The sequence below is a fragment of the Bombus vancouverensis genome, chromosome 17 (genome assembly GCF_051014615.1).
Source record: "Bombus vancouverensis nearcticus chromosome 17, iyBomVanc1_principal, whole genome shotgun sequence".
Classification (NCBI taxonomy): domain Eukaryota; kingdom Metazoa; phylum Arthropoda; class Insecta; order Hymenoptera; family Apidae; genus Bombus; species Bombus vancouverensis.
In genome coordinates this window covers 584,492-610,913 of record NC_134927.1, presented here as the reverse complement: position 1 = coordinate 610,913, position 26,422 = coordinate 584,492, and the positions used below count along the sequence as shown (strand labels likewise).

The 26,422-nt window shown below is 43.0% G+C and overlaps 2 protein-coding genes and 1 pseudogene across 2 annotated transcripts; all 3 read left to right on the top strand.

Annotated features, from left to right (window-relative positions):
• The first annotated feature begins 10,275 nt into the window (after positions 1-10,275).
• LOC143303929 (dynein axonemal heavy chain 9-like) lies at positions 10,276-11,288 on the top strand (annotated as a pseudogene).
• Positions 11,289-12,951: 1,663 nt separating this feature from the next.
• Positions 12,952-17,812, top strand: LOC143303928 (uncharacterized). Its single transcript, XM_076626136.1, has 3 exons — positions 12,952-14,076; positions 17,012-17,206; positions 17,666-17,812. The coding sequence occupies exons 1-3, from the start codon at positions 12,952-12,954 to the stop codon at positions 17,810-17,812; spliced, it is 1,467 nt and encodes a 488-aa protein (XP_076482251.1).
• Positions 17,813-24,934: 7,122 nt separating this feature from the next.
• LOC143303927 (uncharacterized) lies at positions 24,935-25,336 on the top strand. Its single transcript, XM_076626135.1, has one exon. It carries the CDS (start codon positions 24,935-24,937, stop codon positions 25,334-25,336), a length of 402 nt encoding a protein of 133 aa, XP_076482250.1.
• The last annotated feature ends 1,086 nt before the right edge of the window (positions 25,337-26,422 follow it).

Genomic DNA, 26,422 nt, shown 5'->3' with positions numbered 1-26,422 from the left:
ACTATTACCACGCATGGAAACTAAAAATCAACATAAGTAAATGCGAAGCCATACTGTTTAGACCCAAGTCAAGTGAAATCGGCCCAATAGAAAGAGAACACTGCAAAAAATTCCAGATAAGAGAAAAAACAGACAAAGGGGCCCTCATACCACACAAAAATTGCGTAAAATACTTAGGGGTAAACATAGATTACAAATTAAACTACAAGCAGCACACCGAAATTCAACTTACTAAGGCCAATAAAGCATTCTGGAAAATAAAAAAACTATTCTACTCCAAACATCTCGGCAGCAAATTAAAAATACTATGCTACCAAGCACTAATCAGACCGATCATAACCTACGGCTGCCCAACATATCAGCCTCCCAAATGGAAAAAATTCGCATATTCGAAAGAAAATGCATCAGAGCCTGATTGAGTACTTACAGATTCCAAAATGAGAAATGAGATTAGCACTCACGAGCGACATCAGGACGACGGATCAATTACGAAGCGAAATGAGACCTTTCTTTTACGAGGAGAAGCCGATGTCTCCGTCAGGGAAGCCACCATCGAGCCCCGAAAATAAATGAAGCGGGTCACCAGCCTTCCGGAGCAAGTGCCGCCACTACCCTACAGGCAAACTTCTCACAATACGGTTTAACACAAAAACTGGACATGTAACACACTTCATCGACGCAGAAGCAGGAATCAACCTATTGAAAATGACAAAGTAGACTCTCAAACCTTCAAAGACGATGAACCTCGAATTTTCTCCATGGGACTAGACAAATATACCACTAACGAATTTATTAGATCTAAAATGTTTGCAAAGAACATAAATTTTTTATAGTACCGGAAGACTTTTCCCTAATGGAAGATGGAATAATAGGACTACCTTGTTTAGAGAAGTACCAATATCAAATTTCCAACGGTAGATTAAAACTTGATAATAAGATTTTATACTTTCAGAAACCAGAATCGATACAACCAGGCGAAAAGAGAGTTCGAACCATCTACCTAGAAGGCAAACCAACGCGAGTATGCTTCTTCAATTCTGGTGAGACAAATCATGAAATTTCTAACGACATTGATAACACTAAAGGATTAGATCAAATTGCTAAACTTAAAACCATAGTGAGAACAAATCTTATTAAACGCGAACTCCGCGAACCCATAGAGAAAATATTAATACATTACATTGACGCATTCAATTTAGAAACAGGCCTATTACGATGTACTAATCTAACAAAACATACAATCACATTAAAACAAGACAAAATCATAAACACCGAACCATACAGACTCCCAGAGTGCCACAAAAATGAAATCTACGAAAAAAACGAAAAGTAAATAAAAACATTATAGAAGAATCAGACTCTCCGTTCAATTCACCAGTATAGGTTGTTCCCAAGAAATTAGATGCATCAGGAAAACAGAAGTGGAGAATAGTTATTGACTTCAGAAAACTAAACGAGCTGACTGACCAAGACGCCTATGCATTACCCGATATAGAAGATATATTAAGCCAACTAGGAGATTAGGATGACAAAACTGTATCAATAACCTGAAACAACTCGCAAAACACTTGAAAACGTTAATACACACCCGAAGCAAATGAGGTTTACTCAACATCATAGGTTCCGTATCGAAACGTCTATTCGGAACTCTCGACGATGACGATCTTACACTCATAAACCAAAACATGGACAAACTATTCGATGACAACAATAAAATCAAGACTGCAATAGCTAATCAAACAGCACTTATTAGGAAAATTGTAAACTCGGAAAACCTAAACCACCTGGAGAAATCATATAACGATGTATTAAAACAACAACAGCAGGCAAATATCGATAGATTTATGCTTAAAATGATTGTGAAACTCGATACCGCGATGCAAACTTTAAACTTTCAGTTAGACGAGATACTTAACGTCATAATATTAGGCAACACGGAATAATTAGCCCACAAATACTCGACCCCGATGAATTTATAGAAAACTACACCAAAGCGATAGACAACCAGATGTGCAACACCGCTATCTCTGCCAAAACCGAACAGTTTCAGTTTATACTCGACATCAGTGATATTAAAATCATAGTACCTTTAGTCTCTAACACGGAATGGAATATATTACAGGTATATCCTATTCCGAGTAAGAGAAATGGAGTATTTTTGGCTCCAGTAGTCCAGCATCAAATATATTTAACTTCTGGACTTTCATTTATGAACACTGATATCGAATATATCGACAAACTTTGTAAGAATCGAGCCGGAACCACTATATGCAAACAAACACCACCAATCCATGACAGCGAAATAATAAACTTCAAACCTCCTATCGAACATTGTCAAATAACTGTGTTTAAGATTGAAGACATTAGCTTTATATCGCTCAGAACTAGCAACAGCTACATCGCAATACCGGCAAACCCGATAGAAATGGGCACAATTTGCCAAACGAAACACACCTTGCAAAAACTTGACAAGCCCTCCATCATAAGATCCAACACTTCCTGCGATATATTGTACAAAGATGAACACATGGGTATACTCGAGACAAAAAACGAAGTCAAATGCGAAATCAAAACTAAAACCCTAGCGCTCAAAACAAACGATAGCTTCACTAATCTGTTAGACAAACTCGAGCGAGCATCAAAGGTAATAGATATGTAGCGGCACGGGCCACGGAACTTTTCAACGGCTCCGGATACAAAGCGCGACGCCGCCAAAGCGCAACACCGACGTGCCCAATGTACCATCGATATCTTCACACTCTTTCCGCCGAATTCTCGGAAGAGCATACACGTGCCAGCACTGGCGGCACATCTAATGAATGCACGCTAGTGGGGATATCGATGGGCTACGAAGGGAAGAATCTGCGCGATCCGAAACAAAAAGCAGAGTCAGTCTGTCTTGCGCCATTAAAAGTGTAACTCCTCGGTACTATTCGCATAGCAACGCGTCGAATGACCTCTCGGTGTCTATCGTTATTTGTTAGTTGTTACCTGTTGTCTGTTAAGTGTAATTGTTGATTGTTCATTGTTAACTCTGATTGTTGATTAGTTCTAATAAACTGTTATTCGTAAAAACACCAAGAGTAGTTCCTTACGCACCTATCACTATACCACCTCAAATTGGTGACTACCGACGTGATTTGACGTAATATTTAGTGAAAGAGGTGACAGTGATAGTGCTATCGTTTTAACCACCGATTTTGAGTGCACCGCGACGATGGAAGGTAATACACAGGGAACCATAGCCAGCCAGGTGATCAGCATGTCTCCACTGCTGCCCACGAACACGGCGGCATGGTTTGCCCTCCTGGAGAGACAATTCGAGGCAGCGCGAATTACGGAAGACACCATTAAGTACGTGACGCTGGCAAAATGCCTCAACGATCAACAGCTCCAGGACGTCGAAGACCTAATGACGAACCCTCCAGACATCGGACGCTACGAAAAATTAAAACATGCGCTCATTCGCAAATTATCCGATACGGACGCGACCCGGATAAAGAAGTTGGTGGAAAGGGAGGAGATGGGAGATAGAAAACCATCCCAGTTTTATCAACACCTAAAAAAACTCTCCAGCCCCTCCACGCCCGATGATTTTACCCTCACGCTGTGGAGGAACCGATTACCCGCCCGCATCAGGCGTATCCTCGCGGCAGTCGATGATTCGGACCCAGAAAGGTTATTGCGGCAGGCGGACCTGATCGCTGCAGAATTCAGGGAGGATTTTCAGCGCACCGCCCGGGTAACGGCAGTAATGGACCCACCAGCGCAAAACGCCGGAGCATACGAACCAATGGCCGCCGCAATCAACGTGTTGAGCGAGCAAGTATCACAGTTGCAGGCACAGATGAACGCGTTGAGCATGATTAATCATCGTCGACCACGATCACGATCACGCGCGCGTTCGCGATACCACCGACGTTCGCGCTCGCGAGATCGGCCACGGCAAGACGGTCTGTGCTTCTATCATGCAAAGTTCGGAGAACGCGCGAGGAGCTGTCGTTTCCCATGCACGTGGAAGTCGGGAAACGAGACCAGCCGTCCGTAGACGCGGCAGACGACGACGGCCTGAGATCCCGCCGCTTCTTCGTTACGGACAAGGGAACGAAGATTTCTTTCCTCGTAGACACCGGCGCCGACATCAGCGTATACCCCCGCAGTAAAATCCATAGGCACGTCAAGAAAAACGCGTACGAACTATTCGCGGCCAACGGGACGCGCATCGCAACTGCGATTGGCCTTAACCTGTCCCTTAGACGAGCCTTCAAGTGGAACTTCGTAATTGCTGACGTTCAAACGCCTATCATAGGCGTAGATTTTTTAAGCCATTATGGGTTGCTCGTGGACCCGCGAAACAAACGACTCCTCGACACGACAACCCAATTATCAACAAGGGGATGTGCTGCCACGACGGAAGAAATATCCATCAAAACCGTAATCGGCGAATCGGTCTACCATCGACTTTTGGCGGAGTTTCCGGATCTAACTCGTCCACCGGCCTTCGGACGAGAGAAAATCCGACACAGTGTGGTACACCATATTGAAACCACACCCGGGCCACCCGTCTACAGTAAACCTCGACGTCTCGCACCGGATCGGCTCAAGCAAGTCAAGGCGGATTTCGCAACAATGATCGAGCAAGGAGTGATGCGGCCATCCAAGAGTCCATGGGCATCACCCCTGCATGTCGTCCCAAAGAAGGACGGAAGTCTACGACCATGCGGCGACTATCGTGCGTTGAACGCTCGCACCATACCCGACAGGTACTCCCCACCACATATCGAAGATTTCGCGCAACATCTATACGGTAAGCGTGTCTACTCAAAAATCGACCTTGTCCGCGCTTACCACCAAATCCCGATCGCGCCAGAAGACGTTAAGAAAACCGCGATCACGACACCTTTCGGACTTTTCGAAGCAACCAACATGATGTTTGGGCTTCGAAACGCCGCGCAAACGTGTCAAAGATTCGTTGATGAAATTACCCGTGGTCTAGACTTCGTGTTCGCTTACATAGACGATTTCTTAATCGCATCCGAAACCGAAGAACAACATCGCGAACACCTTCGGATTTTGTTTGAACGCTTAAACGAGTATGGCGTAGTCATCAACCCAGTAAAGTGCGAATTCGGTGTGAACGAAATCACATTCTTGGGACACACCGTAAACGCCGACGGGATAAAGCCGCTAGCCGAACGCGTTGACGCTATTGTAGAAGTACCGCTCCCCGGGACCGTTAAAGCACTACGCAGGTACCTCGGTATGATTAATTTCCATCGACGTTTCATACTGGGGGCCGCAAAAATTTTTCAACCCCTAAACGACCTATTAAAAGGAGGAAAAAAGGGCAACGCGCCCATCAAATGGATAGAGCAATCCGAAGCCAGCTTCCGCGAATCGAAACGCGCCCTGGCTAACGCCACGATGTTAGCGCATCCGATACGTGGCGCACCTGTTAGCCTCGCGGTAGACGCATCCGACTATGCAATAGGAGCGGTCCTCCAGCAACGCGTCAACGACTCTTGGCAGCCGTTAGGTTTCCTTACCAAACCGTTGAACTCCGCGCAGCGAAAGTACAGCGCGTACGACCGCGAATTACTCGCTATGTACACTGCGGTAAAGCGATTTCGACACGCCATTGAAGGGAGAAATTTTACAATTTACACCGATCATAAACCCCTTACATATGCGTTCAACCAAGATCCCGATAAGTGTTCGCCGCGACAATTCCGGCAACTAGATTACATCGGACAATTCACCACCGACATAAGATATATCAAGGGGTTAGACAATAACGTTGCCGACGCTCTGTCACGCATCGAAGCGATAGGAAAGTCTGTGGACCATCGAGCTCTCGCCGCCGCGCAAGAAGCCGACAAAGAACTAAGCAACATCGTCAACTCCGGTACATCCGCGCTACGGTTAAAGAAAATACGTTTCCCCGATCACGACGTAGAAATATATTGCGACGTATCGGGTGACTTCGTACGACCGTACGTACCGAAATCCTTGCGGCGCGACGTATTTAATTCGCTCCATGGACTTTCCCATCCAGGGATACGTGCCACTCAAAACCTGGTGACGACGCGTTTCGTCTGGCCGTCCATAAACAAGGACGCCTGAAATTGGACACGACAATGTATCCCGTGTCAACAATGTAAAGTCACCAGGCACGTATCCTCACCCGTCGGAACATTCGGAGAATTAGCGGGCCGTTTCGAACACTTACACATAGACATTATCGTGATGCCATATTCAAAAGGCTACCGATATTGTCTAACGTGTATCGACCGTTTTTCGCGTTGGCCCGAAGCCATTCCCATCGCCGACATGGAGGCGGCAACCGTCGCTTCGGCTCTCCTTTCCACGTGGATATCTCGTTTCGGCGTGCCTTTAAGAATAACGACTGATCAAGGACGCCAGTTCGAGTCGAACCTATTTAACGAATTTCTTTTTAACGACAATATTGAACACCATAGCACGGAAAAGCGCAATGTAACAATACCGCCCGGTGCCCGAAACGAACAAAGCGAAGGGGACTCAAGAGTTCATCACACCACACGCGCGGGCAGGAGAGTTCGATTTCCTGATCGGTTTCAGGCGGGTCTCGGATAGGCGTGAGGAGCCGGCGAACGTACACCCTTGCCTGTAACATTTATATATTTTTCATTTATATAGCGTTATCACTGGTAAGGGGGTACTGTGGCGGCACGGGCCACGGAACTTTTCAACGGCTCCGGATACAAAGCGCGACGCCGCTAAAGCGCAACACCGACGTGCCCAATGTACCATCGATATCTTCACACTCTTTCCGCCGAATTCTCGGAAGAGCATACACGTGCCAGCACTGGCGGCACATCTAATGAATGCACGCTAGTGGGGATATCGATGGGCTACGAAGGGAAGAATCTGCGCGATCCGAAACAAAAAGCAGAGTATCTAATATTTTCTTCAACGTTATTATAGTAATAGTTGTTTATACTAATGAAAAAATGTACGCAGTAAAGTTGTAATATTACATCAATTTTGCTTTAATTTGCCTATACCAGAACACGAGTGGTCTGAAGTGACACCGTGCGAATCGCGGTTGCTACGTTCAATAGGAATGTTATGTTACTATGCCAGAGATATGTATATGTATATGTATATGAATGTGCATCTCTCAAACGGCGAAATTGGATTTGGAAACAATTTCTCTTTGCTAATTTAAAGATAACCGAATATAGTTCGCAAATATAAAATGGTTTAAGCATAATGTTACTGGGGACACTATTTTAGCTCCGCGTTGTTTTCTCCATTTCCAAATGTATATGCTTTTGCTTAGTTATAGATTTCGAAAGTATTACACTGTCTGTTTTTATACTGCAGCTGCATTTATTGGGACTCTACTAACGCTTTAATTTCAGCAGCGACGGAAGAGAAAGTTTCTTCAGTTGCCTCTCGCCAAGCGCGTGTTACATATTCCTCCGTAACGTTCTCGTATGCCTCTTTGGCTGTAACATACATAAAGAGAAATGATAATTATTTATCCTGGTTTAAAGTTACAAAGAGATATTACAATTAATAACCAATATTCAATTAATAAACATGTCTAATCATCCATTTGCACATTAATAACAAAAGCGTCAAAAATAAACAAATACGGCGCTTTATTTTTTCATGCGATAATTATGTAATTAATGATATAGACAGTTTGCTATTTCGTCATACTGAATATTAAAAAAGTTAAACAATACTTTTACAGATGAGTACAAACCTTCGTATTTCTAATGGGGATAAAATGTATCGATATCATCATACGTTATAACCCAATTATTCTCTCAAAAACTAGTATAAAAGTTCCATCGTAATCTACAGAACGTTTACGTTTCAAAGAAAAATGTAAAGTAAGTGATTATTGTCTGACTGTTTATTAACGCACATTAGAACCATAAATGTGGCGAATCAAATTTTTCAGCAATCAAATAACAGCAAATTATTCTTCCACTTGTGAAATATACCGCTGTGCAGTAATAACTAACTATAACTACTACATTCACTTACTATGTAAATTAAGAACTAATATTACATCATGTTTTTTGACATTGAAGAGTAGGTCATACCACAATATTCACGTAAAGAAACAAATTTTCGTTATTACGTGTCTATTTATAAACGAATTTACAGCATTGTTCACCGAGTAGGAATCTTAGGGCAGAATTTCTCATACGCATCAGGACTAGAGACGCGCATCGGTAACGATACCATGGACAACGATGCTTTCATTTCCCAATAAGTGATTATTCAAGTGTTGCATCTGACGATTGCTTGCTTCAGGAGCAGTCTCGTCGCAAACGCAATGCGCTTCAATTGTGACGGCAGAAATAACTTTTATTGGACATATATTTATTTAATCAAAATGAATACAAACGTATCTAATTTCGAAAATCGAATGCGTGCCACGATTCGGACGATAGCGAATCGATGGTGATAATCGTTGTCGAACTGTTTGTCAACCGTTATCGTTGTAAGAAAGCGAAAAAAAAGAAAAGAAAAGAAAGGAGGAAACATCAGAACCGGCTAATCGGCGACGACAATTAATCCTCGGCGAAGGAGTTTGGACATGTAACTATCGTGCTGATAAAGCAATATAAATAAATCATGGCGAACGAGTGGGCCGGTAGAATTAAGAATGTAATCTGTGAAGGGAGAAAACTGGTGATCCGAGATGGTCCTTAAAAAATTTAAGGGTCATTCGACGAGAAAATGTGTACTTAGCGTTGTAATTTTATCAACTAATATACTTATATAATGTACTTTCAATTTTAATAATAAAGACTACAAATGTCATATTATGAAAGAAAGTGTGTAGGGAGATACACATATCGAACAACTTAGGAAGAACAGATAAATATTCGTTAACCATGTAGTATCGTAAATCTCTCTCTCTCTTCCCCGGCACTCATACGATTCTTTGTTCATACCTTAAATTTACAACTTATACTATCCCGAGAAAACTTGAACGCTATATAGGGCGAAACTGTAGAAACGTTATCTACCCTCGGATTTCTATGATTTTTGGATATGTTATAGAAATATTTTGAACAACTTTTACCTATATACTATGCTGTATATAAGGAGTGAACTTGTTTAGTTTTCAATATATTAGCAAGAAACTACCGACTCAATTATAGTGTATTTCTGCCTATAGATGTTCATCTGTGACAGCGCATGCGTCGGTCTGGTTGCCAGTCGCCGGCCACTTATCTTCTGTGTATTAACAATTATTTAATTATTTAATATTTGAAGCCAATACATTGATGATATTCACTTTTAATTGAGTTATATGTTACCAGTTATAACAGACTCTTGCAGCCTCGCTTGTGTACGTTGTGCACACAGCCTTTAAACTCGCCCGACCCTCGTTTTCAAAGAGAAGATAAGTGACCGGCAATCGGTAACCAAACTAACGCATACGCTGTCACGGTTGCACAACTGCAGAAGTAGAATTCACTGTAGTGATATTGGTAGTTTTTCGCGAATATCCCGGAAACTAAGCGAATTCACTTCTTATATAGGAAGAGGTTATTTGAAATACCGATTTCTACAACATATTCAAAAACAACGAAATCGAAGAGTAGTTAACGTTTCTGCAGTTCCACCTACCAAATCATATTCTCTTCAACGCTATTCAATTTTTATTCGAAAGATTTCTCCGTAAATTAAGTAATTTTGTAATAGTTTGAAATGATGAAGTTAGATGCTTCATCCTATTTAGCGTAGATTATCATTCATTCAAAGGAATACCTTCTGTTTGTTCATTAATATTGCCTTACTTAGTTTTTATCTAACTGGGAAATGTAAATATTTTCTAATGTAACTTCAATATAAGATCTAATGGAATTTTAAGATCATTTTCCACAAGAACGGTTCATTTGCGTCCCGTGGTTCTTTACAGAAATTTATTCCTCGTAACGAGCATTAAGCAGTGCAATACAAAAAATTTAGCTCTGAAATTCTATTATACGATATCTTTCTTTAATAAATCTCCACCGATCTGAAGGTGCAGGATCATCCATCAAAGTCATGAGATATAATTCTTGCATACCCTGAACAATCAATAAGCTATAAACCAAACTGCGTTACATTTAATAATTTTTCTTTAATGCAATATAATTGTAATACCTTCTTACTCTTCTCATTTCCTATACTCTGTTGCTTTCAATGACATATCTTTCGTTTACCAGTTTATAACCTGGATCGAGGACAATTAAAATTAAGAATTATCGATACTTAATGAATTATACAAAAACATGTTACGAAAATCAGCGTAATCACATCGAATATGTATTTACAATAACGGCAACGATAAAATTTCAGGACGTCGAAAAGCTGGGAATGTAATTGGGTTTCACTTTTGGAGGAAGAAATTTCCATAATGTGTCACTGGGTCAAGGTCAAGGTCAAGAACCCATAACGGAAGAAGCCATAGAATTTTCAGCGAACGAAAACCACTGAGGAAGTGATTGCCTACATTAGAAAAAAAGATGGAACAATGCTCGAAGAATCCACATGATGATTGTCAATTGTTCATTAGTGCGGAACCCAATCCTGATCCTCCTGAATCAATAATACCTCAGGTAAGAAACAATTATATAATTTGAAAAAGCAAAAGAAAATATGCACTTTTAATTAAGCTAGCATGTGCTAATTATATTCTTTAACCCTCCGCCGGTAATATGGTTTTTCATTAACGCGGTCGGCATTACAGGTGTTTCAGTAACTGGTCTAATTTCCTACAATCTTTTTGCTTTAAAAAAATCTAAGAAAATTTTGAGGTACCTATTATAGTCCCTAATTTACTATATAAGTGATACTTTAGTCCATAAGTAAATAATATCGATAAGAAACACCAATTACTCAATGTAAGGTTCGTTAAATTTACACAGGGTATACTAGAATCGGTCATAAAGATCACGAACGAACCACCATCTGGAATTCAAACAAATATCCACAAAGCGTTGGATAACTTTGCCCAGGAAACTTTGGAGTCCTGCAGCGAAGAAACCGAATTTAAATTCGCACTTTGTTATTATCACGCTGCACTTGCAAAAAGTAGAAAATTTGGGCCGCGAGAATGGAATAGGGTAAGTGACTTTAAATCTTAATGGATCATAACGTTAAATTAGAAATTATGGATCGAAGATTTGTAAATATCGAAACAATGAGAGATGGCAAAAACAATGTTTACGATATCTTGTGTAATGTAATAACTTAAAATTAATACTCTTTAACAGATTTTGTATTGATCATAAGACATATTTGGAATATATTTTTCAATTGTGACATAATTTAAAACGTACTATAACTGTCGTCCTTGTAACCAAAAATTAAATTAGGAAAAGCTATTAATAAGATAAAGCATTAGTTTTTACTAGTGATGATATTAGCAAAGTTCGTAAATTATATTCTTTAATAATTGTTTTTTAGTCAATATTTATTTTAATAATAAATTATTAAATAATTTAGGACGTAACTAAGCACAAATAGCAATTAAGCAAATTTCTCTGTTATTATGTTGTTAATCGTTATTAAAAAATCACACTTACATATATATGTCGGGTTCACATTATGATTAGGGTTAGGGGCGTGAAACGAATCTTCGTTTGGATTACACATTGTTGTTATGCAATAGAGAAGATATTGACTAGTGCAAATATGATTTTTACAGAATTTGACAATCGTGGTAATTGGATACTCGAGATGCTAATGACAAAGATCCTAGGTTCAATAACGAATCCGCGGTCAACGGGATAACAATGGGGTCTACAATGGGGTGGGAATAACAATATATGGGGTGTGTCTAAGGACACGAGATCATCGGATTCGTCAAGAAAAGCCTTCGTTCGGAAAGTGAGGGAAATTGACGTTGCTGTTAATTGGTCAATTTTCATGTTGGTGGTTAGAGAACGATGCACTTCCGTAGAATAACACATTCTGTAGAATAATTTTCTGTGTAGTGAAATGTGGTTTATTCTCATTCAAAATATGTGTAGTATCGTGGACGAAAGGCCTGGGAAATATCGGACGAACTATGAACAGTGTCGCGAGAGCCGAGGCGCCGTCGGGCCCATCAATGTGTCATCGGTCTTTTCAAGTGCATAGTTTCGTGGAAAAGACCTACGTGACCCTGGCCACGAGCGTCTGCAGAACACGTGTGCGGTGGGCCTAGGAAAAGGGCAATAGAATGCGACAACAGTTAGTCGAGGAGCAGAGTGCGAGTCGAGAATCAGGGTGCGAGTCGAGAAGCCGAGGAGAAGTCGACGGAGGTTGCGAGTGGCGTTGCCGAGAGAGTGTGGATTGCGTTGTTTTCTGTACGTTTGGTGTGAATAGTTCAAGTTAAGCCACAATCGTCTTTTCTGTCTGATTAACATCTCTATTGTCCACTTTTTGTAAACATATTACATCACGATATTACATATTTTTGGGGGCTCAGCCGGGATTGGACAAGACAGAAAACGAAACGGTTTAACAGAGCTATTCGAGCTAGTGTGGATTTACCGGTACGCGGTGCGGTAAAAGACGATATCGTTGACTGTTTAAGTTTGTGTAGTGTGAAAAATGGCAAACGTCGAGGACGAACGATTGTCGGGTGAAGAGGGTTCGACGCTGGAGGAGCTGAGGAATAAGCTCGCGCGAATGAACCTCCATATATCGGGTGCGAGGTCAGTGCTGATTGCAAGGCTGAATCGTGCGTGTAGGGCTGGACAATCGTATCGTAAGGGATCGACGGACGGTGAAGAGCTAACCGGTCAACGAGATTTAGAAAATGTACAGAGAGCTGAGCGTGATTGCAACGAAGATGAGGATGTTGAGAAAATGAATACGAAGGAGTTGAAGGAGCGCCTCGCTAGTTTGGGTTTAAAAACGACGGGAAGAAAAGTAGAATTACGCGCACGGCTACGAGCGGCCATGGATGATAATGACATATTGTCGGAAGAAGAAAGCGACGACGAAAGTGAGGATGAAGATGGCAAGAAAAACGCAAGAGAATACAAGAGAGATACGCGAATGGTGTATCAGGACCGTGACGAATGTTGTCGAAGGGCATGTGTTGGTTCGACGCTGAGTTTTAGAGACGTCGAAGATGCATTAGAGTCGTTTAGTGGCAACAGAGGTGAAAATGTCGAACGATGGTTCGAGTCGTTCGAGGAAGTCGCTGATACGTGCATGTGGTCGGATGGGCAGAAGGCAGTCTACGCGAGGAAGCTGCTGAAGGGATCAGCGAAAATATTTGCGAGCTTCGAGTGTCACGCCAGGACTTGGCATGAGTTGAAGAGGGGGCTAGTGAAAGAATTTTCGAGGAAAGTCAACAGTAGGCAAGTTCATCAGAAACTTGAAGAAACAAAAAAGGAGAGTGATGAAGCATGTTTGGCTTACATGTACCGTATGCTCGAAATAGCTAGCCATGTGGACATGGAGGAGGAAGCAAAGGTAGAATACATAGTGGATGGAATAATAGACGACGAGAACAATAAGGCTGTATTGTATGGCGCTACGTCAATCAAAGGGTTGAGGAAGAGGTTAGTGATGTACGAAGAGCAGAAGAGTCGCAGAGCAAAGTCGATTGTGAAGCCGGCTAAAACCCAGAAGAACGGGAAGCCCAGTCAATCTGTAGATGCAATGAAGAAAAGAAGGTGCTTCATTTGCGGTAGTGAGGATCATCTAAGTGTTAAGTGTCCGGAGAGGGGAGAAGGTGTTAGGTGTTTCAAATGCAACAGGCTTGGACATGTGGCGGCGAATTGTACAGCGCGACAAGTAAAGACTTACGTAATCTCAAGACCGGAGAGGAAAAAGTACGTGAAGGACGTGTCGATAGATGGCTGCAGGTTTGTCTCGTTAGTGGATACAGGTAGTGACCTTACGTTCATACGAGCGGATGAGTATGTGAGGTTAGGATCACCACCTCTGGGAAACTGCAAACTTAAGTTTGATGGTTTTGGTTCCGCTGGCAATAGTACCTGGGGCGTGTTCACAAGGGTAATGACGGTCGACGGGTACGACTTTACTGTCACTCTGCATGTTGTCTCGAATAAGGTAATGACAAGACACAGTCTACTCTTAGGTACCGACTTTTTAGACCAGGTAGAGTTGCGAGTCAAACGGGGCGAGGTGACATTTTTAAGACTCGACGATCAGACCGACGGTCACGAGGACGCGCCGGATGTACTGAGGGTAAACGCGGTAGAACAGACCGACGAAACAGACCTGACACACGTACGGGAACCGCATTATCGTGAAGCGATTCGCGATATCGTTAGGGGGTATAGGCCGGAGAAGAAGCGAGACGTCGGAATAACCGAAAAAGTAGTTTTGGAAAGCGACAAGCCGGTAGCGCGAAGACCGCGAAGACTGGCGCCTTCGGAAAGAAAGGAAGAAGATGATTTGATGGAAGCGTGGACAAACGAGGGTGTCATCAAATTGTCAGACTTGGAGTATGCGAGTCCGATAGGTGTAGTTAGAAAGAAAGATTTGTGTGTGCGTGTGGCTAGATGGGCCTTGTTACTAGGCGAGATTAAGTATCAGGTGTGTCATCGGCCGGGGAAAAGTATGCAGCATGTAGATGCTCCGAGTAGGAACCCCCTGCCGAGCACTATGTATGTAACGGAGAGTGAAGACGGGCTGATTGCACGGTTGAGAAGGGCACAGAACAAGGACTTTGAAGTCCGTAGGATTTTGGACGCCGCAACGTGCAGTCAGGCCGATGGGCAGGTAGTAAGAAACAATATTTTGTATAAGGAGTGTGAGGACGATGTGCTAATAGTAGTATCGAAGGCGATGCGGGCTCAGGTAGTCAGGCAAGCGCACGAGCGTGGGCATTTCGAGGTTCCCAAAACAGAAGCTATGGTCAAGAAGGACTTCTGGTTCAAGGGGTTACGCGAAAAGGTCGAACACGTGGTATCCAACTACCTTGACTATAGCCTAACCGAACGAAACATAGGTAAGCTAGAAGGGAACCTGCGAAATTACAAGAAAAGAAGAAAGTGTGCGAAGCAGTACCTGAGGAAGGACCCGTGCACACCTCGATTTTATGAAACCTTGGGTCCTAAATGCCGAAAGTGACGCATCTGATGACAGCGAGATAGAAGGCAACATCTGAGGGCAGATGTTATTGCAGGATGGCCGAATGTAGTATCGTGGACGAAAGGCCTGGGAAATATCGGACGAACTATGAACAGTGTCGCGAGAGCCGAGGCGCCGTCGGGCCCATCAATGTGTCATCGGTCTTTTCAAGTGCATAGTTTCGTGGAAAAGACCTACGTGACCCTGGCCACGAGCGTCTGCAGAACACGTGTGCGGTGGGCCTAGGAAAAGGGCAATAGAATGCGACAACAGTTAGTCGAGGAGCAGAGTGCGAGTCGAGAATCAGGGTGCGAGTCGAGAAGCCGAGTGCGAGTTGAGCGGAGACGGAGGTTGCGAGTGGCGTTGCCGAGAGAGTGTGGATTGCGTTGTTTTCTGTACGTTTGGGTGAATAGTTCAAGTTAATCAACAATCGTCTTTTTCTGTCTGATTAACATCTCTATTGTCCACTCTTTGTAAACAGTATTACATCACGATATTACATACATGCGTTAACATATTATCGAGTTATAACGCTGAATTATTTTTCTTTAATATCTGTTTCTATGTTTGTTCTTCTTCCTTTTTACGGAAATATATTTATAGCACTGTACTTTTTCTAACGCGTTTTTACTCTTCATACGAGTTACATACGTATAATAGATCGTGCAATTCTACACTTCAGAGGCCCATGAAAAGACATCGCATTCTTAATGAATAACCTTTTAAACTTTGACTATATATATTATGTGTATATTATTAAGTCTTATATTTGTAACTAGCGGTCGAGTATATTTTATACAAACAACCGAATGTAATTATAGGAAATATATAATGGTAGAATCCCCCTTCTCGTCACTTGAAAAAGCTATTTCATCGAATAGGAAATTCGCGGTATTACGGTATATAATCATGCAATGGATACGATATATTTTTCGAATAAAAGAAAAAGTAAGCTATGATTTTTATGATTTGAAATATATATATGTGGGATAGTGTGACGTCCGAGTGAAGTTCGTTGTGTTGTTGTGACGTAGAATTGGTGAGAAACGAATACGCGAAACGCGATATTATATTCGACTTTGTGAGAGTGCAACGATATTGTATTTATCATACTGTTTTCTGTTAACTTGTAATACAACATTCCTACATACCTGCATGACCTGCACTACTGCTCGAAGGGATGAGTAGGAAGTCTCCTACCATCGTGGTGGATAGATGACCGTGTTCGTGAGGAAAACCTAGCTTGTTTTATTAGAGGGCTATTCGGATTTTCCTAATGGGCGCATACCCGCCTTCTCCGTGTTTTGAGTGCGCCTAATAAACCCAAGGACCTCTCTAAAAACCGACTGTGTTTCGAGAATATTTTTAAGCTTTAGAAATTCTTCAAGACAAACGGATTGAAGACACATGGCGAAACAATACAGGGAAGTGAAAGTTATGGTGGGTCCTTAGGTTTATTGAGGGTCGAAGTGACGTTACACAGGCCGGTTGTTGTCCGGTTGCGCGTGCTGGCGTGCAGATGTTTTAGGCGGCGTAACAACACCTAAATAAACTTGCAAAGGAAATAAAAAACAAAATGAAAGAACACAATAACAACGAGTTCATAAAATTCATAGAGTCACTATCTGCACACGAGAACTCCAACTACTCCCTATGGAAAGCCACAAAAAAAATAAAGAAGCCAATCAAATTAGTCCCGGCAGTCAGAAAAGCAGATAATACATGGGCAAGAAGCAACGAAGAACAAGTTGAAGAATTTTCCAACCACCTAAGCAATACATTTACACTACATAATATCAATAACAGCGACCACAGGTTATCGTTTAAACAATACATTCCCTCTAAAAAAAAAAACAGATTTGGGATAACATTTTTTATTTTATGTGATATCCAATCTGGGTATGTACAGGGTCTTATTATTTATAGTGGATCATTGAGTACTGTAAGCAGCGAAAATGAAATTATCTGCGAATCAAAGACTATAGTCGTGCAACTATTGAAACCTTATTTAGGCAAAGCCCATACATTGTATCTGGATAATTGGTACACAAGCCCAGCACTTTTTATCTTTTTATATAAAAATGGAACTAATACCTGTGGAACTGTAAAGGAAAGGCGAAAGGGCACCCCAATTACCCAGAAAAAATTAAAAATGGGTGAAGCGAGTTTCCGCTCCTCAAGTCTTTTATTAGTAATGAAATGGTGTGACAAGAGGGAAATGTATATGTTGCGTTCTTTCCACAATGAAAAATTTGTTCACACGAAACGTCATTATCGCACGCAAGAAATGATTAAAAAAGCAAAGCGTATTATCGATTATAGTCGGTTGATGGGAACTGTGGACAAAGCGGACATGGTTATCAACACCATTCATTCAGAGCGAAAAAGTATGAAGTTGTATAAAAATATTTTTATCATTTAATAGATATGTGTGTTTGGAACTCTCATTGTTTATATGAATTAAAAACCGACAAACAAATATCAATGGCAAAATTTCACCTGGAATTAATTCACCAACTTTTAAGTCATTATATACAAGGAAATAACAATAACATTTCAACAGTTTTGGCACGGCGGCTCGTTCAGCGGGAGCGCCTCGCCGGAGAAACCTCCAGTGGCGAAAGGATTAAATGGGTCTCACACTAATACCGGATATGATGGATCAAAATATTTTTTGACATTTATAGACCACTACAGTAAAGGCGCATAGATCCATACATTGAAATCAAAAAGTGAAGTTTATACTTGTTTCTTGATTATATAAATAAAGTTGGGTTTTCGGTTCGGTTCGGAGCGAGGGTAACACGCGGACGGAGACCTCTGTGGAAAAAGTGAAGTGCGAAGGGAAAAAGGTAAAGGACGCACAAACTGGCATGAAGAAGGGAAAATAAAGAGTGAGCATACGAGGAGAAAGCAAAAGAAAAGCGAAAAAAAGACAAGAACCAGAGAGAATTACAAATAAAAAAAACTAGAAAAGAAGAGGTTAGGAGGTCAGAAGCGCGACAAAACAAAGTAAGGTAGGGAAACGGCAGATGGCGATAAACAAGGGGAGACCAAGGAAAATGGGAAATATGGCAGTCTTCAAAAATACACTGGACAAATACAGCTCGACAGAAAAAGAGACACCAGCCAGGGAGAAAGGAATGGAAGTAATGATGGAAAAAGCAGAGAAAATGGAAAGAGGATTTAAGGCAATGATAAAAGAAATAAAAGGAATATTCGAAAAAAAGTGGAGGAGATGAAGAGGGAAATGAAAGAGGAAGAGGAAAGAAGTGAGAGAGAAGAGTGGGAAAGGGAAAAGAAGGAACCATTGGGCAGAATTAGAAGAATCGAGGAGGAGAAAGACAGAGCAGAGAGAGAGAGAGAGAGAGAGGAAAAAGAAGAAGGAACATAGTAATTAAAGGACTGGAACGAAGGAAGCAATGAAGAGACAGTAAAGGAGTTCATAAACGAAAAAATGAAGATAGGGGCAGAAGTAGAAAGAGTACATATGATAAAAGGGGGGGGGGGCAAGAACACAATAATAGTGGCGACGATGAAATCGATGGAGGAAAAGATATGGACAACGAAGGAGAAAAGCAAATTGGAAAAGGGTGTATACATAGACGATGATCTGACAAGAAAAGAAAGGAAGGTACAGCTACACATAAGAAATGTATCTTAGGTTTAGATATGACAACACCTGTTAGAATTTAATCTTGAAGTTAAGATTAATAATTTGTGGAAGACACAATGTTTATGTTGAAATAATATTATGTGATATTTATTAAACAAAATTACAGAACCTAATGTATTTAAAATATAAGTGAGTATTATATAAGTGTAATATAAGCTCACTATCACAAATCTCAAACAAATACAATCGGATCGAAAGACGACAATTGTTTAATTATGCCTATGATAGAATCTAGATTACGGTGTTAGGGGATTATCCCGAAGTTCCAAAGGGCAGGTTTCGATGTCCTTTCATCTCCGACAGGTACATGTAATGGAACTTTACATATTTTGCCCTCCCGCGTTGTTTCGCTACGTTTTTTATGTTTTGTGTAAACTTTACAGGCTCTTGCTGGCCTTGATTTCGATATTGTTGGATCAATATGCTTTGGAAAATAACTCAAATATTTCGCGTACAGTCTCTTTGGTAAATCTCCCTTCGATAATCGTCCTCTTCGTTTATACTCTGGTAACGGTATATTTTTTAGTAATGATTCGGCTATTCCAGCATTAGTCCGTTTTTTCCTAGTATTTATTTGGTCGAATAAAATGTACGAGTTGAACAAAGCAATATCAAAGAAGTAAAAGAAAACTTTTCGGTAGTATCCTTTCATACATTTAATCATCAAAGAAAAGAGTTTAGATAGATATAAGGGAGCAGGCAATAAAGTGATAACGCCATAAGACTGATAGAATGTAAAAAGCGTGATAGGTAAACGATATAAAACTGAAAGGTCGTCCAAAGCCGAAAGGCATGGACTATGTAATAATAAAATAATAAATAATAATATATAATTAAAGTTGAAAATCTTACTAGCAAGAAAATAAAGAGACTAAGGCGTGATAATGGCAAAGGGTACATAAACAAAGATATGTACAATTTAGTAAGGGAAAAGGGGATTTTCGTAGAACCATGTCCACCTTATGTTCACAAGCCAAATGGAAGATCTGAACGCTATAATAGGACAATTATGAACTGTATGACGTAGAGTTTTCGTGAGAGTGCCTGAAATTAAAAAAAATTCGGAAAGGGACAGAAAAGCCAACACTGGTATACTTGTAGGTTATGACAACGAAGAATTTTAAGAATTTTAATCAACAGCAAAATTATAATCGTAAGACACATAGAATTTATAGGCGAAAATGAGAATTTATTAGGATTTTAAGCAGAAGATGAAACAAATGATGAATCGGAAGAAGGTTTTGACGAATACACTGAATCAAGCAAATTTTACGAAAGTGTAATAAATGACGAGACAGTCGAAAACGTTAAAACAAAAAAAGAACAGGAACTTAAGTAACAAATCAGAAGGGAAACTTGATGATACAGCAAATGATTTGAGACGGTCAGAACGGGAAAGAAAGAAACCTCAAAGATACGACCAAACGAGCTCATATCTCATTTACGTCAATGTAGTTAGCGCAGATAGTCCTAAAATCCATGAAGAGACTTTAAGTGAGATGGCAGCGATTCATGGAAAGAAGCAATGGATCGAGAAATGAATTGTTTAATTAAAAATAAAACTTGACAATTAGTAGAGAAACTAAAACACAAGAAAATATTATATTTGAAATGGATATATACGAATAAATCTGATAATCGTCAGAGAGCGAGATTAGTTGTTCGAGGCTTCCAACAAAAGTAAGTACTGGAAGATTTATACTCTCCAGTAGAAGAAATGCAGGCGTTGAAATTACTATTATTTTATTGCTGTCAATATGGTTCAATAATTATGCAAATGGATGTAGAGACAGTATTCCTAAACGGAGCTCTAAAGTCGGAAATACTTGTGAAACAACCTATGGGTTACGACGACAAAAGCGGGGAGGTATCTAAGTTATCAAAGGCATTGTATGGATTGCGTGAAAGTTCAAGAGCTTGGTATGAGTGTTTCGACGATTATATGAAAAAATTAGGATTTCAAAGAAGCGAGAGTGATTCTTATCTGTATGTAAAGTATCAGATCAATGATGTTGTATATTTAGTTCTATTCGAAGATGACTTATTGATATGTGGGGAAAAATTAAAGGAAACTCGACGAGGTTAAAAACAAATTGTCAAACAAATTTGCGATAAAAGATTTAGGAGAAGTAAAGACTTACTTAGTGTTGAGGTTATTAGATGTATGAACAGAGAAACGCGTGGATAAATTGTAAAGTAGAAAATATATTTTAATACAGAAGTGTAAGTACAATTCGGATTACTTCTTAAAATGGGTTGATTGGTCTATAAACAGTATAAGTTATTCAAAAGGTAAAATTATCGTTTAAGCTCTACAATAAAAATTGAAGAGGGAATTTACGATCTATGTGAATAGAACAAATTAAAAGCAAATGAATATGTAGGACAAAATTAAGGTGTATTGAAATATGTAATTTTGTGCGCTACACCGGATCAGCCGCGCAGTAATGATTCACATATATGTATATGAGTATGATATGAGTATGTGTCTGAGTATGTGTGTGAGTATGTGCGTGCGCAGCGTCTCGTAGAACAGAAGAATGTCACTGTTTCGTACGCATAGTAAAGAGTGAGACTAGAAGAGTACTGAAACGCGTGCAATGGTTATCTATGAATATCATGTAAATCACACATTAAATAAATACAAAACTATTTTATTATCATCTCTACGTGTAATGTAAACGTTACTACATATTTATTTCGGCGATTACGATCCGCAATTCTCAACAATGACTATGAAAGCTGAACTATGAAGATTGGTCAAGCATGAGCACGTACGTGACGCAGGTTAGTCTTTGTCGTTCGATTGCGACAGCAAGTGTACGCGTCCAAACACTCACGGATTCGCGAGCAGTTTGAAGGGGGGAAGGTAGAGGCCAGAATGTTTATCACAATGTGAACTGTGTTGGCTTATTGGATGCGTGGCTATTAACTCTTTGCGATCTGGACCATCCACGCATCTAAATTAGAAGAAAAATAGCAGTACCTCAGCAGCGATATCTACAGCCAGCGCTACAAGTATCACGGACAACAACTACATCTCAGCTTCAGTGCTTGAGAAAACTAAAAATCCCAAAATTTTTTTCCTTTCTTTTTTTTTTATTTACTTGTTTACATTCACCAATTGTACAGCTTGGACATTTGGTAGAATTTTTTAGCTGTTAGATTATCATGTTGGTGGGTACCCCCAGTGGGATACCATGTTCGTGTTTGTTAGGTTGTGTCCTTTGTGAGGTCTGCTGGGTGTTTCCTTTTCAGTCTTCTTTCCATGTTTGAGGTGTTGATCGTTTCCACAGCTAGCCGGTTTGAGTGTGTTCCTATTCTTTCTTTATATTTTCCTGCGTGTCTGCTAATTTCATCTTCGACCGTTGGTATTCCCAGGTCCTTCTATATATCCTCGTTTCTAAGGTACAATGGGGTGTTTACTATTGTTCTAAGAATTTTAGCTTGTACTGTCTCTATTTTGTTTATATGGCTCATTGCTGCTGTCTCCCCATAGTGGTATTCCGTACGTCCAGATTGGTTTTATGATCGTTTTGTATATTTTTAATTTATTTTCCATGCTTAATTTCGATTTTCGACTTGTTAGCCAATGCATTTGTATCCTTGTTATCTGTATTCTGTATTGATTTAGTATGCTGTTTTCATGCGAGTTGTGTTTCTAGGTGGAGTCCTAGCAATTTGACTTGCCTTGTTTGTATTATGTGCGTGCCGTTCAGTATAATGTTTGGTGGTATCTGTTTTCGCAGTGTGAATGTAACGTGGTTGCATTTTTCGGGGTTTGCTTTAATTTGTTTAACTTGCAGCCACTTTTCTATTTTTGTGGTATGTTCTTGTAGTAATTTGACTGCTGTTTCTGGGTTAGTGTGCCTGACTAGTACGGCTGTGTCGTCCGCAAATGTCAGTATTTTGCTATTGGTAGATGTTGATATGTTGGCCGTGTATAGCGTGTATAGTATTGGTCCTAAAACGCTTCCTTGCGTAACCCCTGCCTTGATGTCTTTGATTTCGGAATACTTCCGTATATCCTCGTTTCGTACCATGGGGTGTTTACTACTGTTCTAAGAATTTTAGCTTGTACTGCCTCTATTTTGTTTATATGGTTCATTGCTGCTGTCCCCCCATAGTGGTATTCCGTACGTCCAGATTGGTTTTATGATCGTTTTGGATTTGGAAGGACTAGCGCCCGTGAAAGCAAAGCGGGTGTAGGAACCCATGAAATCTGGTGTGGAAAGGCGCTAAGGGCGGAGGTAAACCGAGTGCAAGGTTATGACGGTGGGGTAGCCATATTGGGACGCGTGACAACAGCGTCGCCACACGCTCTACCCGAGGAACTACACAGACGCAGCCATATTGGCACGTGCGTCATAGCGCGCCGCTGGCCATTTGAAAGCGACAGCGACTGGTGGAACAGCAAGTACGGAGAAAGCGGCCATATTTGCGCCCAATGGCGAAAAAAGACGCAACAGTGGCGAAAGATAAGGAGGTAGGGGGAATCGTCAGAGGTAGGGGGCGAAGTGGAGCTGGTTGCTGAGCCGTCACACGTCAGCACCAGGAGCATGACGAGGTCGGCCCTGCTAAAAGAGGGGCCCTCCCTCCCCACACTGGACACGGAGAACCCACAGATTGAAGAAACGACGGAGGAAGAGGACCTAGCCAAAGAGATGCGAACCTCCACTACGGCGAACATAGGAGCGGAACTGATCCGTCGGACCGCAGAGGTGACCAAGGTTGCCGAGACATCTCGCAACCTCAAGAGTACGCAGGAGAAAACGTTGAAGTAAGCGGCGAGGACTATCAGTGCGAGCGCAACAGAGATGGTGAGGAGAATAGACCCCGCCTCCGGCGCCCTCGCTATAGCGCAAGGACGCATAGCGACACTAGAGGCGGAGAACGAGGCGCTCCGAAAAGAGCTGGCAGCGCGCCCCGCCGCAGAGAAGAGCACGAGATAGAGGAGATAAGACCCTCGCTGCACCGGCTGGAGGAACGCCTCCAAAGCATGGAAAGGAGGGAAGAAAAGGAGGTCGCTCCGGACGAGAGCGTAAGAAGGATTGAGACCGGAGTCCCAAACGCTCCAGCGACCACGGGAGGACAAGCGGCTGCCACGGAATGGCATTACGTCGACAAGAAAAAGAAAAATAATAGAAAGAAGAAGAATAGAAAGAAGAAGAGAAGAAACAACCGGCGAAACCAACCCCCGCGACAGGGGCGAAGAGCCTGAGGAAAGCCCCAGACAGCGGATCGAAGAACGCGCGAAGAGGGGGAGACAAGCTCCCCCTCCCACATGCACCACGAACGTCGGCGGTAAGGATCACCCTGACGGATAAATCAGGACAATCCTACGCGGAGGTTCTCGCTGCGGCCAGGAACTGCGTCTCCCTGGCCGAGGTCGGCATCAGCACGATGAGGATGCGAAAGACCATCACTGGAGGCGTCATTCTTGGGGTCCGCGAGGATCAGGAGAGAAAGAAGGCCGCAGAACTCGCAGCACACCTGACGCGGGCTCCGGATCCGAACAAGGTCCGCGTGGCGACACCCTTCCGAGCCGCGGAAGCAAGGGTGTCAATGATAGACGTATCGGCCACCAAGGAGGAAGTCCGGAACACCCTGGCGAAGGAGAGCGGCTGCAAGCCGGAGGACGTCCGACTGGGAGAAATTCGCCCCGCCCGAAACAGCCTTGGATCTGTGTGGATACGAGGTCCGGCCGGTGTAGTGAGGAAACCGGCCCAGGCTGGTAAGGTCGCCATAGGGTGGTCGACGGCGAGGGTCGAAGCCATCGCGCGAAGACCTCTAAAGTACTGCAGGTGCCTGGAGATCGGGCACGTAAGAAAGTCCTGCACCGCCAAGGAAGACAAAGGGCACCTATGCTTCAGATGCGGCAAACCAGGGCACCAAGCGAAAGCATGCACTGCCGCGAGCCCGAAATGCCTACTCTGCGAGGCGCTTGGAGCACCATCCGTGCACAGAATGGGTGGATCGGCCTGCGCCACCCCCCCCCCCCCCGCCCCGAAGGAAGGAACAAAAGGAGCCACCCGCGGATCCACAGCTGCAAGCGGCAACGGGGAAGGCTCCCCACCGTAAGACGACCCTAAGTCCGCTGAAGCAAAGAAGCTGGCACGGAGGAAGCCAGTGAAGCGACGACACTAGGGGCTGAAAATGCGCATCCTCCAGACTAACCTGGGAAGATCATGGCGAGCGCAAGACCTGGTCTACCAAGCCATTCGGGAGAGCACGATCGCCCTAGCGGTGGTGGCAGAACCATACAGAGTCCTGGATGCTCTGGAATGGGCCGGAGATACGGACCAAATTGTTGCTGTTACTTGGACATCAACGCCGGGGGCGTTTGCCCACGGAACTCTGCTGGAACGCGGCAACGGATACGTCGCGATCGAGTGGGTAGGGATGGTGGTGGTGGGTGTGTACGTATCACCCAACAGCGGATGGGCAGCATTCGAGGAATTCCTGAACGGGGTTGGCGACTCTGTCAGGCGACTACTTCCCCGGCAAGTGCTCGTCCTGGGAGACTTCAACGCGCACTCCACGGGCCACGCGCTGTAAAACTGGGCCGCGGGACTTGGACTCCGGCTGGTGAACAGGGGCTCGACCAGTACCTGCGTGGCGTGGAGAGGGAGCTCCATCGTTGACATCACATGGGCCTCCCCCGATGCATTCAGGCGGATCTCAGGCTGGAGAGTAGCTGAAGGGGTCGAGACACTTTCGGACCACATCTACATATTCATGGAGGTGAACACACCTGGACCTAGAACAGCAACTGCAGGCGATGGAAGGTTAAGAAGATGAACGGAGATCTACTCGGGGCGGCTGCTATAGCAACAGCTTCGAGCTGGGAAGCCTCGACGACGACGCTTGAAACAGACGTGGAAGAGGAGGCCGAGAACCTTCGCCGAGCCATGACAGCAATCTGCGGCGCATCCATGCCACATGCCACACCAGGCACGATGCAAAGCAGGGCAGTCTACTGGTGGAACCCTGACATCGCGGTGCTGAGGCCATGCGTCCGGGCCCTGAAGACAGTCCCTAATAGCCCGCCGCTGGCGACGAAGTCTCCTTGCCTTACCGGGCGTACCGCGTGCTACGGCGCTCGCTGCAAAAGGTGATTAAAAACGCGAAGGACCGTGCGTGGTCCGAACTAATTGAAACAGTCGAGGCCGACCCATGGGGAAGGCCATACAAGTAGTCTGGTTTTTTGGTGACGGGTACTTTCCTCAGATATAGCATCTATACAGCATCCGGGCAATCCTAGAAGCTATCGGAGTTGGGATACGCCCAACCAGCGCACACGGCACCGAGTACCTTGTGTTACCTCGATTAGTTAGGCCCGCAGGAGCCTTTCACTCGTCTCAGGTCGAACGGGGCGCTTTCCAAGCCCTGCCGTATTCTCGGGACGGTATCTGGAGCAGGTGGGACGCTGCTCACCCGCCGAAGGCCATTCGAAGGAGCCAAGTCCCCCTTAAATCGGCCCTCTTGCCAGCATTTGGCCACAACCACTGCCACCACGAGTCCACACCCATAATTGGCCGAGTCGAGGGTTCGCTACGCCCTCTGGGCTAACACTCGGCCGCCCGTGGTACCGTTCATTGTCAACGGTGGGACCGCGCCTGTGGATGTACCGCCACGTCTCTG

Bases quoted from the DNA above. Each gene is read 5' to 3' on its own strand.
- LOC143303928 (XM_076626136.1), top strand. From the start codon at position 12,952: ATGGATGATAATGACATATTGTCGGAAGAAGAAAGCGACGACGAAAGT. The intron at 14,077-17,011 runs GTAATGACAAGA...GGGTATGTACAG, and splicing joins TGCATGTTGTCTCGAATAAG to GGTCTTATTATTTATAGTGG. The intron at 17,207-17,665 runs GTAAAGGAAAGG...ACATTTCAACAG, and splicing joins GAACTAATACCTGTGGAACT to TTTTGGCACGGCGGCTCGTT.
- LOC143303927 (XM_076626135.1), top strand. From the start codon at position 24,935: ATGCGCATCCTCCAGACTAACCTGGGAAGATCATGGCGAGCGCAAGAC.